We start from the raw sequence: 18,987 nt of genomic DNA, 5'->3' as shown, positions 1-18,987 counted from the left end.
TATTGATGAATAAGCTATGCAACACTCTACAGAATCATAAGCCCTTACTACTTGTATAGCAAGCGCTTTTTGAAAATTCTACATGATTTCTGATAGCTGTGCCCATCGGAATTCATTGTGATTTTGGGTTTATGTACTGATTGTGAGAGGTGTTATATGATTGAAAACTAGGAAGACCAATGGGTTTTTTACAGATCAGTTTTACAACTACATGCGGTAATCATAAGTACAATGCATGCAGTATGGCAGGCCACGCAGTTTGACAACTAGATAGATGCTAAAGACATTGTGATGCAAGCCTGATCTAGCAAGTTACAGGTATCACCTCATTACTGGCATTTGCAGTTAGCTTGTCTGAACTCTGGGGCTACAAAGATAGCTAGGGTGACAATATTTAACTCATTTTAAAGAACAGGGGACTACACATTATGGCTCATACTTCCTCAAGACATTGGTCAAAACAGCAGTCATCACTACTGAAAAACTCCTACAGAACTTTCTATGTATAATATCCTACTATGGTTAATGACACTTCAGTTCTTTCTGTTTAGCTAGAATGTGGAAATTTTGATTTACTTCTACTTTACATAACTGGCCTGACTGTCCCTTGCCCAACAATGTAACGTAAGTGTGTGACATCAACATGGCCAACTTCAGTATTCTCAAGGTTCACTGTTAATTGAACTGGCTGCTGCTAACATGGAAAAGAGTTCATGATGGCATATATAAGAGGTGTTCCACCCATGTGCCACTATGTACAACAACATCATAATTATAGCCGTCACAGTCTTGTAGAAACTGGTTGACAATCTCTGAATTATGGAGCTTTATATCAAATAGCATGACCTTGTACTGGCACAACCCTCAAGAGGTAACAACAGATTTTGGAGGATAACCTACACCATTATCATCACTTATACAACTAGGCTATATCATCACTAATGTACTGGTAGTAGCTCAACAGTCATGAAATGGCATGTGCAGTTCATGAGAGCCAAAACACCTTCATCAATGAAAACAGCTACCATACAACAGGAAATATTGATGGAAGGAAAATTTAACCATTACAGACTTCATCGGCTTTGACACTTACACGTTGATGAAATCAAGAAGTTATAGATCTAAACACACACTCATAAAGGCGCTTATGGACACTAGACAAATTAAAAGTTACAGATGATTTAATTAATTCATCAAATTTGGCAACCATTTTTTTGCCAAATTTCCTGTCATACAATATATAAAACGCTTCACAAATATCATTGTTCTGTTAGGCTTTGGCTGTGTAGCTACTTTGTAATAATTCCTCACTTAATTTATGAACTGAAATGGTAAGGTATTAAATACTTTTTTGCTTTGATCTCTAATGTTGAACACGGTTAGATATAATTATGCATACAGTATTACAACCTAAAATTTCCTTCAGATAGCATCTCAAAATGTGAAATTTTCAATTTTTTGTGGGGTGCATGCTAACATTCCCTCTAGACTAGCTGTTTTGACACCACCAAGCCTTACCACTTTCACTCGTTTACTCTGATACCTGTTCTATACTGTCATTATGTTAGGCACTATGTAGATAGCTAGTGTGATCATGGCAGGTTCCAAACCAGTGTATTTTGAAATAAATAGGAATGATTGCAGAAATTGTTGTGTATTCTTTGGATCCAGGATGTGCCCATCCCACATTGAAAAACTGAAAGTTGAAAGTGATAGATGAAAGTAACATTAACCACAAGGGTATTGTGCTACTTAAGTGGGTGTGTTAATGGTGATTGATGTCATTGCATGTAATACTGTTGCTTACTTGCAAGCGTATGTTAGGAAGACCGGTCTTATTGCCTATTTACAAGTATCAAAAATGCTGGTTAAAGTATTTAGACTGTTCAAAAAACACTATTATAGTCATAAAAAAAGAGAATTATACAGTCCAGTAAGTGTTAACATAAAAGTTTCACTCAGTTATTCTAACTGTGCACAACATTCTAATTCCTTAGTTGTGTCTAACTAGTGGATTTTCAGACCACTGATAGTATTGTGGCTTTGTTAATATCTCAGTGACTAAATGTACATACTGTAGGTACATTACAAACTTTGTTGCTGTCAAATACTAATAAAATACATGACATTGTGACTGTTTTGATGCTGCTTGCATACATATGTACTCAAGTAAAATTTAAAATGAATGTGTCAATAATCACTTCGGTTTTGGAGGAATTCCCTTTTATATACTTTTGGTTGTTTTGTTTTGATTGTGGCATTGTTATTGGTCACTGCTATGCAGAAAAAAGGTTGTATTGTTGTGATATTGTCATGTGACAAGGAAAGGCTTTGTTCTTACTGCATTTCTGTGGTGGCTGTTTACTGACTTAAAAGAACAAAATTATATTGTAATACAGCTATACTACTTTTTGGTTGTTTGTGGATGACCTATTTGATGGCTTCTAGTTGGTATTTAGTAGCAGTGATAGCTGTTGTTGTTACTGTAGTAGCTGGTGAAGTTGACAAACAATATGGTCTAATTCCTACACTACCTGGAGAATCCTGTAGAGATATTTACCAGAAGAATCCATACTGTCATGGCAAGTCTGGCTACTATGTGATAGTTATTGGTACTACTCCTAACTTTGTATACTGTGATATGGAGCTGGAATGTGGTGGAGAGAAAGGTTGGATGAGGGTAACTGACATTGATGCTGCTAAAGACTCTTGCCCTCATGGATGGAGAAAGATTACTAGACCTGTTGCAGCTTGTAGAGCTCCTAGTGATAATGCTGGATGTTATCCTGCTCAATTCTCAACTCAAGGAGTCCCTTACAGTAGAGTATGTGGAATGATGATAGGTTACCAGAAGGGTAGCACTGATGCTTTCTACAGTTTTAAGCACCCTACTAAGTCCATTGATGGTCCATATGTCGATGGAGTTTCTATAACTTATGGTACACCAAGAAAACACATTTGGTCTTATGCAATAGGCATCAATGAGGTGGGCGGTACTGTCAGTTGTCCATGTGCACGATCCATTGGTACATTGCCACCACCATTTGTTCATGAGAACTACTATTGTGAATCGGGCTCATACAACACTCCCTCAAGTTGGAGCCTGTACTTGACCAGTGACCCTGTGTGGGATGGTAAAGGTTGTCCCAATGATAACAGTTGCTGTTCAGAACCCAACCTGCCATGGTTTTATCGTCAAATCCCACTAACCAGTGACAAGAATCTTGAAGCTAGGATTTGTCGTGATCAGGATTTTGGAGATGAAGGTGTTTTGGTGAAGAGTATTAAACTGTATGTTCAGTAGTTTATATAAAACTAAAGTTGGCTGACTGACACTGTCTGCATTAGTGAGTACATAGTTGACTCTGTACTGTATAAACTGCACTGTGTTAGTTTCTAAGCATGTAGTGGTTACGTTTAAGTTTACAAACATAAACTGTTTTATTTTTACCATTCCATACATATAACATAATGTTTTGTTCTAAACAAGTGGCTTATGACTATGGCATAGGTACTCAACCTTTTCAATTCTATGCATGTAAGTACAAGCTACCATGTGCACATGCTGCAATCAATAATCAGGCTAAGAGGTATAACATTGTTCAAGTTAATGCAATATTCAAGTGTATAGTAAGTTCATATCACATACTATTATTACAAAACATTTCAATTCTGTAATGTTGCATAGAAGTATCAACACTACTCCATTACCTAGATCAGCTTTTGAAATCATCAGAAGTAGTTGGTGACTAAAGAATTCACGCAACCAAATATTATCAGAGCAGTGGTAGATCTAGAAGGGGTTTCTGAAATAAAGCATAGGGTATAAATAATGAAGCATATGACTCTGAAGACATTGAATTTTACGATCATTAATCTGCAGGCACTCTCCTGTAACCTCTGCAGGCACTCTCCTGTAACCACTACAGGAGTCTGGTCATGTTGCTGAAGGTGACTGCGGTTGGTACAAGGCTGCAAGCTGTTACTAACTGGCTCTGGAACAAGGTCCAGGGAATGATGGATTGTTCAGTTCCTGAATCAACTTCCACATCAATTGCAACAATATTAATAATACTCACATTCACTGTAAATTCGTGGTTAGGGTTAGATAGTTGATAACTGTTCTTCAAGTAGCCATTGTCACTTCTTCATGCCATTCCTCTCTAGAAGGCCATGCCATTCCTCTCTAGAAGGCCAAATCCATAGAAAACATGTTCAATTTGGCTTTGGAGGAATTCCCCTTGTATAAACTACTGGGTGTGTCAGTTTTGATTGTGGTATTGGGTGTGTACTCAAAAGTTAATGATGCAAGAAATTAACTTTGTTTGTACGACATTCTTATGGATTACCTTTAAATAATGGTATATACTGTATTAGTACAATAGTGCACAAGTTATAGTCTTGAATACTTACAATGGCTATTAGATAGCTGGTACTTAGTAGTGGTGTTAATTGTTGTTGTTGCTGTTGTCACTGGTAAGGTTCACAAAGACTATGGATTTGTTGACACACAACCTTATAGAGCTATTCACTCAGAAAAAGCCATACAGTCATGGCAAGTCACTAGTTCTGGATTAAGTTCTATATACCATGTCATGGAACTGGAATTCAATGGTTGGATTAGGCTAACTGACAATAATGTAGATAAATGTTCCTATGTATAGAATTATGGTGCTCGGTCAAAATTAATGTGAAAGCACTTGGGAATGAGTGTGTATATCCCACTATATAGTTTGGGTTGGAATTCAGTAATTCGGTTGAATACTTTACGTGTAATAATAAAAGGTGCACTGTATTGTCTTAATGCAGAAACCTATAGAGAGTTACATATGTATTACAATTTAAGATGAATACACAGTGAGGTGTCATATATCTGTACTGTACGTATTCACTGCATGACCACTTAAAACATCTATATTGATGAATAAGCTATGCAACACTCTACAGAATCAAAAGTCCTTACTACTTGTCTAGTAAGTGCTTTTTTTTCAAATTTCTGCTAAGCATATTCTGTCCAATTTAACATGCACATGCAATAGTCAATGTTTTTTATAGTTGTATCCATCAGAATTCATTGTGATATTGGGTTTATATACTGAATCTACTGATTATGAGAGGTGTTATACGATTGAAAACTGGGTAGATCAAGGGGTTTATTACAGATCAGTTTTAAACTAGTTTACAACTACATGCGGTAATTAGTACAAAGCATGCAGTATGGCAGGCCACACAGTTTGACAACTAGATAGGTGCTATATATAAATGCATTGTGATGCAAGCCTGATCTAGCAAGCTACAGGTATCACCTCATTATATTACTGGCATTTGCAGTTAGCTTATCTGAACTCTGGGGCTACAAAGATAGCTAGGGTGACAATATTTAACTCATTTTAAAGAACAGGTGACTACACATTATGGCTCATACTTTCTCAAGACATTGGTCAAAACAGCAGTCATCACTACTGAAAAACTCCTACAGAACTTTCTATGTATAATAAAAACTCCTACAGAACTTTCTATGTATAATATCCTACTATGGTTAATGACACTTCAGTTCTTTCTGTTTAGCTAGAATGTGGAAATTTTGATTTACTTCTACTTTACATAACTGGCCTGACTGCACCTTGCCCAACAATGTAACGTAAGTGTGTGACATCAACATGGCCAACTTCAGTCTTCTCAAGGTTCACTGTTAATTGAACTGGCTGCTGCTAACATGGAAAAGAGTTCATGATGGCATATATAAGAGGTGTTCCACCCATGTGCCACTATGTACAACAACATCATAATTATAGCCGTCACAGTCTTGTAGAAACTGGTTGACAATCTCTGAATTATGGAGCTTTATATCAAATAGCATGACCTTGTACTGGCACAATCTTCAAGAGGTAACGACAGATTTTGGAGGATAACCTACACCATTATCATCACTTATACAACTAGGCTATCATCACTAATGTACTGGTAGTAGCCCAACAGTCATGAAATGGCATGCGTAGTTCATGAGAGCCAAAATACTTTCATCAATGAAAACAGCTACCATACAACAGGAAATATTGATGGAAGGAAAATTTGACGATTACAGATTTGATTGGCTTTGACACTTAAATGTTGATGAAAATCAAGAAGTTATAGATCTAAACACACACTCATAAAGGCGCTTATGGACACTACACAAATTAAAAGTTACAGATGATTTAATTAACTCATCAAATTTGTCAACCTTTTTTTGTCATAAAGCCCTTCACAAATATCATTGTCCTGTTAGGCTTTGGCTTTGTAGCTACTTTGTAATAATTCCTCACTTTATTTATGAACTGAAATGGTAAGGTATTAATTAAACACCTTTTTGCTTTGATCTCTAATGTTGAACACTGTCGGATATAATTATGCATACAGTATTACAACCTAAAATTTCCTTCAGATAGCATCTGAAAAATTAATATGAAATTTTAAAATTTTTGTGGGGTGCATGCTAACATTCCCTCTAGACTAGCTGTTTTGACACCACTGACACTTTCACTTTTACTCTGATACCTTTGTTCTATACTGTCATGTGTTAGGCACTACGTAGATAGCTAGTGTGATCATGGCAGGTTCCAAACCAGTGTATTTTGGAATAAATAGGAATGATTGCAGAAATTGTTGTGTATTCTTTGGATCCAGGATGTGCCCATCCCACATTGCAAAACTGACAATTGAAAGTAATATTAACCACAAGGGTATTGTGCTGCTACTCAAGTGGGTGTGTTAACTGTGATATATGATGTCATTGTGTAATACTGTTGCTTACTTGCATGCATATGTGACTATTTCTAATGCTTGTTTGAGTATTTAGTAGCACTAGCTATATAGTCACAAATAAAAGAGAATAGAGTGTGACAATTTCACTCAGTTACTCTGACTGTGCACAACATTCTAATTCCTTGTGGTGACATGGAATTCACTAGCAGTGACATGTTCAATTGTCAGGCCTCTGATGGTGTTGTGGTTTTGTTGATATCTCCGTGAAATATACATAGCAACATTGTAAATCTTATTGCCGTAAGATTGTGATCAATAACATGCATGACCTTGTGACTTGTTTCGATGCTACTTGTATACATACACACTTGTGTACTTTTGGTTTTTTGAGGAATTATAAACATTGGTCACTGTTATGAGGAAAAGGTTGCATCATTTTGGCATTGTCAATGGTCACTGCCATGAGGAAATGGTTGTATTGTCAATGGTCACTACTATGAGGTAAAGTTATATTATTGTGGCATTGTCAATGGTCACTGCTATGAGGAAAAGGTTGTATTGTTGTGGTATTGTCAATGGTTACAGGAAAAAGCTTTGTTCTTACTGCATTTCTGTGGCAGCTGTTCACTGACTTAAAGAATAACTAATACAGTTATATATACTACTCTTTTGGTTGATGACCTGTTTGATGGCTTCTAGTTGGTACTTAGTAGCAGTGTTAGCTGTTGTTGTTACACTGACTTTGAAGTGGTTTATACTTTTGAGCTAATGACACAGCCATCAGAAAATTGCTGTGAGCTGAAAATTGCTAACCTGAATGAAGTAACTACACCTTTTAAAGTGAACACCAGTGACTACCTTCCACCCAACAGCACATTTTTAAAGTTTATAGCATTCTACATACATTACAAGGCTTGAAAAGATTACAAAACAACACAAAACTTATTTATATGTAACACGCACAATAAAACTAAGATTTTCATGATGATCAGCGTGTGGACAAACTCCATAGCAATGTTCATCCTCATTGGAGCTCAGATGACAGAGCAATCCTAAAGTTGTTGTTTGTGCCAGGGTTCTATTGGGGAATATACGGAGAATTTTTAATTTAAAAAAACTCGAATGCCTACTACAAGCAATCAAAAGGAGAAAATTATGTCCATTTAACAGTTGCACTAAGTTTGCAGCAAGAAACTGCTATTTCAACTTCTATGTGGAATACCTAGCTTATTTATGCAGATGTACATAGCTTCTGCTAGTTTGTCTCTATTATCTCAAAGAAATACGCAGAGAAAATATGACTCAATGCATGACTTTTGTATGGGATCCTGGTGACATGATATTTAATTTCACATGCTTTTTGAGGAGTCATAAACCTATTAGAGATTCATCAAAACCTTGTGCTGTGGGATGATTGTGGTATAGCTAGATTTGCTATGTAAAACAAATTGAACAGTGAAGTTGTAATATTGAGGAGTAGCATACTTAAATAAACCTTCCTGCATGTGTGCAGGTGCATGCATGTGTGTATTCACAGTAGATATTTGTGCACTTCTAAAATTTTGATCCACAAGTCTAAAACACCAAGAAGATTGTTGTTAATTTGACATCAAAACTATGTAGATATGTGGTTATCATGAACCACGGTAGTGGTTCATAATAGAGATCGCCTATGTTTTTCCAAAATCCAAAATCCTAATGAAACACTCAACTAAAGACTACCTTAGAAATCGTTTCCAACCGCAAAAGAATTACTTTGGAAGAAGTTTAGGTCCACTAGCAAAGATGAAGTCAAAAGGACTTGATAAAAGTACTTTTTTAAAGAACTGAAATCTGCCATTTTGCCAGTACATCATTGGCGTGGTAATGGCACAGTGATGTGTATATGTAATTATGTATACAAAACATACAGGAGAGAACTATACATTATTGCAGTATTGTATGCAGCAATACATTATAGGCAACATCAACAGATAAAATAAAGTATTAGCCAATATACAGTAAAGTATCAACATCAACTGGAGCTAAATAAGGTTCATCAGTGGTGTAGTGGCAATGGCACAGTGATGGGTGACACACTATAATTATGCATACACAACTTGCAGTAGATAGCTACACAATACTGTAGGAATATGCAAGCCAGATGAACCAGATAAAGGAAGACAGCCAAGCCAGCCAGAACCTAGTAGCTAAGCCTAATATACCAGCAATGAATGAGTTCCTTACTGACATCGACTGGGCAAATGTTCTATCTAGTGACAATGTTAACGATAATTGGCTTACTTTCAAGAACATCATATTGGATACCCAAAGTAAATTTGTTCCCCTTCAACCTACTAAGTCAAACAATAAACCACCATGGCTCAAGAAGAGTATTCATAAAGAAATTAAGAAAAAACAAGCAGCCTTTAAACAACACCTTAGCACCAAGTCACATAGTGACCTTCGCAGTTATCAGTTACAGAGAAACAAGACTAAACAAGTTGTTCGCAAAGCCAAGATTGATCATGAATCATCTATTATATCTGAACTTAAATCTAATCCAAAATGGCTGCATAAATATATTAGGCAAAAAGCAAAAGGTAAAACATTCTATTGGCACGATTAAAAATCCTGATGGGTCAACAACTACAACAAATGAAAAATCTGCAGAAGCTCTAGCCTCCTTTTTTAAGTCAGTTTTTATTCATGAAGATCTCCAGGAACTCCCCAATTTTTCTAGGAGAGTCGATGAAGACATCCCTAATTTTGTCACTACTGAAGAACTGGTATATCATAAACTTTCAAAACTCAACACCACCAAAGCCCAAGGCCCTTATGAGATACATCCATACATACTTGCTTCTTTTTGTGAACACTTATGTAAGCCCCTTTGTTCAATTTACAACCAGTCATTGCAGTCAGGACAACTTCCTGAGGATTGGAAACTGGCAAATGTAACTCCCATTTTCAAAAATGGGAAAAGAAATTTACCTAACAACTATTGCCCAATCAGTCTAACTTCTCAAGCCTGTAAAGCATTAGAGTCAATCATTCGAGACCAAATGATTGATTTTTTATCTAGCAAAAACATTTTTTCCATCCAACAACATGGATTCACTTACCGGAAATCCTGTTTCACCAACCTACTTGAAACATTTGAAGATTGGACAACATCTATTGACCTAGGTTATAATGTTGATGTAGTATTTCTTGACTTTAAAAAAGCCTTTGACAGTGTTGCTTATCAAAGGTTGTTAATCAAATTAAGGGGTTATGGTATAGCAAATGATTGTTTAAATTGGATCAGTAGTTTTCTGTGCAGCCGACACTAAAGAGTTATTGTGAATGGCAAGACATCTAAGTGGTACCCTGTTGACAGCGGTGTTCCTCAGGGCTCAGTGCTAGGACCTCTACTGTTTATCTTATATGTTAATGATATCCCTGACTTAGTGGAATCTAAGATCAAAATGTTTGCTGACGATATAAAGATCTATAAGCAGATAACAAGGTTTGGTGATGCATTATCTCTTCAGAATGATCTGGACAAACTCTGTGATTGGGCAAAAGAATGGCTATTGCATTTCAATGTTGTTAAGTGTAAGCACTTAAAGTATGGAAATAATGCCTCTCCTTATGAATACTATATGAATGATGAAGGGACAATTGAATATTGTGTCTCAATTTGGAACCCATTTTTAGCACAAAACATCGACAAACTAGAACGGATACAGCAGAGAGCCACTAAGTTAGTTCCAGAATTAGCACAACTACCATATGAAACAAGATTACAACACCTTGACTTACTTTCTTTGTTTTGTAGAAGACAAAGAGGCGATTTAATAGATGTATATAAAATAGTTAACCATTTGTATAGAGTTTCACCAGAACCATTCTTCACCATTGTTGACAGTATTACTAGAGGACATCATCAGAAAATATTTAAGCACCACTCCAGGATCAACCCAAGATTAAATTTCTTTACTAACCGAATTGTAAATCAGTGGAATTCCCTCCCCCTATATGTGATCGCGTCAGAAAGTTTAAATAAGTTTAAGAACAATTTAGACAATTACTGGCATCAAATTGGATATGGACAGACTAAAACGCCCTCAGCCTATTATTAAGTTACCTGTAATGATTGTACATTGTCCATAATTTAATACTAATACTAAGCCAGGTGAAGGCAAAAAAGATTAAGCATGTATTGAATTGCCTGACACCAACACAAAGAAGTTCGCCATGCCAGCTGCACAAGACAAGATTGTTTACTTGTATTTCATATTGTAAAGAGCATGGCACATGTTTTAATGTTTTCTTGTATTGTTAATTCATTACATATTTTATGTGACTGGTAGCTGGCATGGAGACTTGAGATGTTACAAACATAAAAACTTACTTGTAATCTTCTTGTTTACGTGTAAGGTGGCCTCTCGCTCTCCTGCAGTCACTTCACGACATTCGCTAATCTTCTTCGCACAATCTGTAATTAAGCAAGGGTGTGGTACTGGGCGTTATATAGAATTACACATATGGTCAGGTCATCAGCATGAATGGGCGCAACGATTATACGTTTGTGCCTTGATTCACAGGCGAATCGATCCCCGGTTAGTTTATGTCTCTAGGCCTCGTAGTTTTCTCAAACATTAATTATTTATTATTTATTTATGACGTAATTTTAACCGTGTTTCGTATTATTCTTAGTACTTGGTTGTATAACTAGGACCGTGTCACATACAACCAAGTACATACACCAACGTGACAGCCCCCCTGTAAGGCTATTAGGTGGTGAAGGTATGATCCCCAAAGCATCTCAATATGTCACAGTAGTGACAGATATAACACAATAGTGGCATCATAACTAAAGGCCACCAGTAGCTAAGTGCCAGTACATCATTGGTGTGGTAAAGGCACAGTGATGTGTACAAAGTATATGTATAGAAAACATACAGGAGAGAACTATACATTATTGCAGTATTGTATGCAGCAATATATTATAGGCAACATCACCAGATAAAAATTAAGAGCCAATATACAGCACAGTATATCAACATCAACTAGAGCTACATAGGGTTCATCAGTGGTGTAGCAATGGCACAGTGATGGGTGACACTATAATTATGCATACACAACTTTCAGGAGATAGCTACACAATACTGTAGGAGTATGCAAGCCAGATAAACCAGATAAAGGAAGACAGCCAAGCCAGCCAGAGCCTAGTAGCTACGCCATGTGAAGGCAAAAAAGATCAAGCACGTATTGAATTTCCTGACACCAACACAAAGGAAGTTCGCCATGCCAGCTGCACAAGACAAAATTATTTACTTGTATTTTATATGTAACTGTATTGTAAAGAGCTGTAGCAAAATATTTGGTCCAGGTGCATAAACGGTCCGGCCAGACCGCATATGTTCAACATAAATGGTCCTACCCGAGCAAAACTGGTCCAGGTTATATTAAAGCTAAGCCACTCGATACTACTTGTTGTGATTAGCTATACTGAGTGAAAACTGATAATTACCTAACTGAGGCTACTACCAACTTAACCAAAGTCAAAGGCTGGAGACAGTTCGTCCTCAGCGGCACCGAGTTAGCGAATACTGGCGGAGTACCATCTTCGCATTGTAGCTACCTCCACAAAGTTACAGATAGTTGCTGAAGAAGTTGGTGCCTAGCAAACTATAATATTTCTAACTTATAGCTAGCTATTACTGCACACGGTTTCATTCGCGTCTCTTTGACAGAGGTGTAACTAGCCAGAACCTGGGCCACATGGGTCCCAGGCCAGGCGGCATCAACTATTGTACACTATAATAAATCAAGATCGAGATACTCTAATAGAACAGTCACCTTACAGCAGTCTCGTAAATATTCAGTAATATAGCAGCTACTCAAATAAACTGCCGAATAACCTCACGTATTAAGTCACCCAAAATATGTAGTTGATTCAGCTCGAGTTGATTGCAATCAACAATGAGTAAATACAGATATGGTTTATTATGTCTTGCAGATAGATGTATAAGTTATGGTCTGACACTAATTTTGCATAAACATACATGAAACCTAGAAGATACTTTTAGAACCTTCATCAAATCACTGATTTTGAATAATAATAGCATGCACATACAGTTATGGCTGTTACTATAACATGGAAAAGCTAGTGTGTCGTAAATTTATAACTATTAGGCTGGTGTTTGAACAATGACAAAGAGCTGCATTAGTGTATGCATGTTTAGCTATAGTGGTACACTGCATGATTTGCATGCAAAAACTCAAATTTCATCATGATAGCTACCTTGAAAGAAATACAGGGCTATCGATTGCATAGCTTATTTATACAAGAATTCTAATTATGCATTTCTGGAGTCCATAGGTCCTAGGAATGGTAATACACAAGTACTTAACATGTTTGGAACATTTGGAGGGATTTTTTTCCTTACTTTGGCCCCTTTTCTGTTGCACCTTATTCAGTCAGTAAGTCAAGTCACGAAGTCAAGTCACTAGGTCTAAGTCCTTGTAGGTTAGGTAATCCTAAGGCTGCAGCACATGTTGCTGTCAGACCTTCAGTGCTGGTCACTGTAAAGCACTAATAATAATTTATTTACTATTGTTCAATGGCAAGTTGCCAAAAGTCCCAGTAAATGAACAGTAATTATATAAAGCATTTTAATTAACTTACACTTTTAATGTCTGAAAGTCAATAGGTGGTGGCAGTTCGTGACATCAAGCTGCTACATGGACATAAATAAAGGTAGGTGTAGTAGTTTTTAGTGTGTACGAGATGATTTAGTTTGCTGCATGTAGATTGTAGAAGATCTGGTGTGTCCTTGAGAGAATGTAACAATATTATAGCTGTTGATGTCAAAATTTTGTGTAGGTGACTTGAGTGACTTGATTGCAAATAAAATATCTTGGATCTCAAAGAGGTCTGAGGAGTCTGAGTTCAAGTACCCTGGATTTATAAATAGTATCACAGTTGTTCAAAATGTATTTTGTTGCTTGATGCTGAATACGCTCAAAGTACATAATATCCTTAATTAGGTATGGTCGCCATAACTGCGAGCATGCAGTAAGTGAGGACTGTGAGGTGCATGGGGACAAACTATAAATTAGTATACAAGTTTGCTTTAGCTGATCATGATGGAAAGTGATTGGATCAAAATGTGTATGCCGTATCAGTCCCAATGATTTGTATGCTTTGAATATTATAAAATTATAATGATTGGTCCACTTCAAGTCACTGGTGATCATCACTCCTAAGTATTTTTCGTGGGTCTCATGACAATAGTAGAAATAAGATATCTAGTGTTGGAAGTAGATTTCAAGGGAACGTATACACATTGAGTGAGGTTGAGTATCACATTAGAAAGGGAAGACTAATAATAAATGGAGTTATTCATCAATTGATTATCTGATCTATAGAGTGTCTGTCAATTTTTATATGCTGGCAGGGGCGGATCCAGACTTATGGAAGGGGGGTCAAAATGAACAGAAGCACTACATTGTCTGGTAAGGTGAGACCAAAAAATGTCACAGCCAGCTGACAATAGCTGCCCACCTCACCAACTATACATTTATCGCTGATGAAGTACATAAAAATCCTTACATAGCCCACTACACACTGCTCTAATACTGTGACTGCTTTATTAGAGTGATTGCTTTATTAGAGCATCTTGATCTTAGTACAATAAATTTTTGGAGGGGGTCAAGAGCCGTAGACCGGCATGCATTTTCAGGAACTACGTCGTGAGCAAGGGTTTAATATTTACTTTGTAGCATCAACCAGATATGTTAACTTAGCTGCAAAATTCACGCCAGCATAATTATCGGGTGCATGCATGACAACCTGGAGGCGGACCATTTATGTATTGGGATGGGTGGTCCGGGGGGACCAAGCAGGGGCGGATCCAGACTATTAAAAAGGGGGGTTCCATTTTTGGAATTGCAATTTCAGCCTAGCTGTAAGTTGAAGACCAAAAAAAAAAAAAAGGTCATCACCTGCTGACAACAGCTACCCCTCACCATAGATACCCTTACCAACTATATTTCCTTATTTATATCTAGATACATAACTTGCTACACTGCTCCCCAAAAGACTACTGTGACTGCTCTATTAGAGTATATCGATTTGACTGCTCTATTAGAGTATCTCGAGTAAGAGAGGCTCTTTCAAAAGGGGGATTCCATCATAGATAATATACGTTCCATGGAACCCTTGGAACCCCCCCTGGATCCGCCCTTGCCAAATATGTAAGCACAAGCGGTCCGGCCGGACCTTTTATGACAGCATAAATGGTCCGCCCGGACCATTGGTGCGTTGACAGAGCGTGGCATCATAGATATTATATCTATGGTGGCATACTGTGTTTTAATGTTTTCTTGTATTGTTTATTTACGTGAATGAATCCACTGGCAGCTGGAATGGAGACTTGAGATGTTACAAACATAAAAACTTACTTGTAATCTTCTTCTTTACACGTAAAGTGGCGTCTGGCTCTCCTGCACGGACCGCATCGCCTAATCTTCTCCTACGCGCAATCTGTAAATAATTAAACAAGGGTGTGATACTGGGCGTTATATAGAATTGCACGTATGGTCAAGTCATCAGCACGAACAGGAGCGACGATTATACGTTTGTGTCTTCATTCACAGGTGAATCTATCCCCGGTTAGTTCATGTCTCTAGACCTCGTAGTTTTCGAGAACATTATTTGTTAATTATTATTTATTTCAGTATTTATTTATGACGTAATTTTAACCGCGTTTCGCCTATCTTTACTACTTGGTTGTATAACTAGGCCTAGGGAAAATACAACCAAGTACAATCACCAGCAGGACAATCTACTAATGGGGCATGTACAAACAGTGCATGGCCAACACAGTGTGTGCAGGTAGAAAAGATGCACAGTAATACAGGAATTGACTGGCACATAAACATAAGGGATGTAGCTATTAGTATGTAATTACAATCAGCAACCATGGAGATGTGAGATTGCACTTTAAATTGTGAGAATCATGGTATTGAATCTGATGCCTACAAGCAGTAAAGCTTAAACATCCAATGAATACTTAGCTATTACATTAATTGTGTGCAATTATACACAATTTGTGTTACATGATAAATGAGGATGGATTAGAGCGCTGGATTAAAACATGGCTGGAGTTGCCAAGAGTAGACCACAGTTTGGGATAAAAGCAGAGCATTTGAACTGTCTGTCACCTACAACTGATATCTGAGTCAATCACAACAATATCTGGGCATCTAGCAGTTATTAAATGGTCAGTATAAAAACGTTGCAAGTCCCACAAAATTTTCATGTCATTGTTTCCCACAACAGAAGCATTAGTATTATTATTATTTGATTTTCACACAGTGTACAACTGGAATAAAAGTCCTATACACAACCAAGTATAGTGACTATAAAGTTACATTTAAATAATGTCTAATTAGGTAAATTGATGACAACAAAACAGTCTTTTGTATTGTCTTCACTAAAGTAGCTTGTAAACCAATGGTATTCAGACACTTGGTCAAATTAGCTGGGATAGAACCCAATGCCCCTACAACAATTGCTACTATCACACATTTGACTTTCCATAATTTCTCAATCTCAATCTTTAAGTCAGTATAATGAGTCTGTTTCTCTAACACTTTTGAAGACAATCTGGAATCCCCTGGAATAGCTATGTCCACCAGAAAAGCCTTCTTATTATTTGGGAACACAATAGTAATATCTGGACGATTATGTGCTAGATGACGATCAGTCATAATCGTATGATCCCACAATATCTTACATGACTGTGAGCACAACATGGAACACCCTGTCTGGACTATGTTCCCACCAATTATTGCACACCTGAAAGCCAGCATCCCTTGCGAGATTCCAGTGAATAAATGCTGCAATCGTATCATGGCGTTGTTTGTATTGAATATGAACAAGAAACGTGCAACAACTGAGAAGATGGTCAACAGGTTATTATTTATTTATGATGTAATTTTAACCGCATTTCGTATTATTTTTAGTACTTGGTTGCATAATTATTATTATTATTATTATTATTATTGTAAAACACACATCATGTACAACATGAGAAATTAATTATTCTGAAACTATACCATAGTTCAGGGGTGTTCTGTTATAAATCTTCTTAGGATGTGGCAGGAACCCATAGGGTACTTTTCTGTAGTTTGGAAATCAAAGTTCCATAGAAGATGTTCAAAGATTGGAGATGCTTGACCAAACACGTGGGGATCAATCCAAGGGAACCAATCACAAGTGGCACAACCACAGCACGCATATTCCACATTCTCTGGATTTCAATTTTCAAATTTGCCATATAACAGTGACTCTCAATGGACAGGTTATAGGGCTCTAAGAGCAGCTTTCTTGAAAGCTATAGAGGTAGTCATCAGTAAACTTATACAGTACAAGTTCATACTATTTATAGGCTGGTATTCCCATACACAAACCATCCTTCTATGCTTCAGTCACTGAAGAAGTTCTTAGTGGCATTTTAAGGTCAACCACTTCTGTCGGTGTTCCCATGTTAAAAAAAGAGTTGATTGTTTACAAGAGGCTGGAAAAGTATTGATTGAGGTATGGACTACGTAACTTGACCAAATGAGCAGTGAAGTATTTAGTGGAAACTGTGTATGCAGAAATTTGGAGGATCTGTACAAGAACTTGTTAAAGAGAGTGGGCAAAGTGCCATTAAACTAGTTGAGCTATTATTCAACAACTTCAGTAGTTTCAGAGATGTTGTAGTGTCAAGGGACAGAAAGGTTTGTCTACCTAGCTGTGTTAAAACCATGCACATCAAATTTAAAGGCAATTTTCTAGCCAAAAGTAACATAAACATAATAATTGGTTAAACTAACTGCAGTTAGATCTTAAATACAACGTATTGTAACAAACACTTTAGTGTTACTATGTCTCAGTATCAAGTACCACTTTAGCGTGTTGTGCAGACAAGAAAGCTAGAACACCACACCACTGTGTTTTAAGAGGAAGAACACATTTTAATGCAAGCCTGAGGTCCCTTCTTTATTTTTCATTTTTAAAGACCTTGGTGATAGGGACCTGCCGATTATGCTCATTATTTTACCTATTATGCTATGCTGCACTGCTCAAAAATTTACCTATTATGCTTAAATTAATGCTCAATATTTACCTATTATGCTCAAATTATGCTCAATATTTTTACCTCAGTTCCCATGTTTTTCTAATAACTTTGCACTTTATGGAAAAGCAGTAAGTGGTTGAAGCACAGACTGTAAATCCTTGCTTGTCAAAATGCATGTCACAGAAAAGATCGATATACTCTAATAGAACAGTCAGCTACCTGATAATTTTATTAGAGTTACTGACTGTTCTATTAGAGTATATCGATCTTTTTGTTGGTTATGTATTTTGATAAGCAAGAATTTATAGCATTGCACAAGTTTTCTTCCTATTATGCTAGCATTATGCTCAATGCTTTCAGGCACCTATTATGCTCATTATTATGCCAGCATAATCGGCGGGTCCCTACTTGGTGAGTTGGCTGCCAAATTTAAGTGAAGTCACCTGGGCCATTCCTTAGATATTCAAATACAAGGAAAAATTTGGAATTTCAACACTATAGAGATGCACAGTAGGCATATAACACTTCTTATTGTTTTACTGTGATTTAATATCGTGCACTACTCCAACTTGTTTCAGTACTTTTTATTGATGTGCTATGGTCCCTACTCTAGTGGAAAATTCCAAATTTTTCTTTGTACTTTTTTGTTAATTTTTTTTGTAAATGGAGAACCATCAATGATGATGAAAATAATGCATAGTCTAACACATGACCACAACATGGAAGACCATAAGGTGGACATGGCAAGGAGTGAAATTGCAACAAAACACAAGAAAACAACAAAAAACAAACAACAGCGAATAAACAACAGTGAATAAACAAATAGTTTTATGTTTCTACTGACCACTTGGCACAGTTCCTTGCTAGAAATATTCTTCTAGATGCAGTAATAAATAATACAGCAGCTTCATCAAGTTACTTTCTACATTGAGACTGCAAGATTACCGTAGTTTGTTGAATATAGCCTAGAGCATCACACAGTGAGGACAGTGATGATTGTAAATAGTGGCCAAGAACACAAATTTCGATAGTATTATAGTAGCAAGGAGTTCCTAATCTATCCAGTTCCAATAAAATCTGTAAGTAATCTTGCTTTTGATCTCTTGCAGATTCCAAATGTTGGATAGAGTCCAAAGGACAT

The 18,987-nt window shown here is 36.8% G+C and overlaps 2 protein-coding genes across 2 annotated transcripts; one reads left to right on the top strand and one right to left on the bottom strand.

The window, feature by feature from the left end:
- The first annotated feature begins 2,189 nt into the window (after window positions 1-2,189).
- Window positions 2,190-3,494, top strand: LOC136245542 (uncharacterized). Its single transcript, XM_066037064.1, has one exon. It carries the CDS (start codon window positions 2,426-2,428, stop codon window positions 3,302-3,304), a length of 879 nt encoding a protein of 292 aa, XP_065893136.1. The 5' UTR covers window positions 2,190-2,425; the 3' UTR covers window positions 3,305-3,494.
- A 12,646-nt stretch (window positions 3,495-16,140) lies between these two features.
- On the bottom strand, window positions 16,141-16,491 carry LOC136245247 (uncharacterized). Its single transcript, XM_066036735.1, has one exon. The coding sequence runs from the start codon at window positions 16,489-16,491 to the stop codon at window positions 16,141-16,143; it is 351 nt and encodes a 116-aa protein (XP_065892807.1).
- Between the last annotated feature and the right edge of the window lie 2,496 nt (window positions 16,492-18,987).

This window comes from Dysidea avara, chromosome 15 (genome assembly GCF_963678975.1).
Source record: "Dysidea avara chromosome 15, odDysAvar1.4, whole genome shotgun sequence".
Classification (NCBI taxonomy): domain Eukaryota; kingdom Metazoa; phylum Porifera; class Demospongiae; order Dictyoceratida; family Dysideidae; genus Dysidea; species Dysidea avara.
This window is presented reverse-complemented; position numbering and strand designations above follow the sequence as displayed.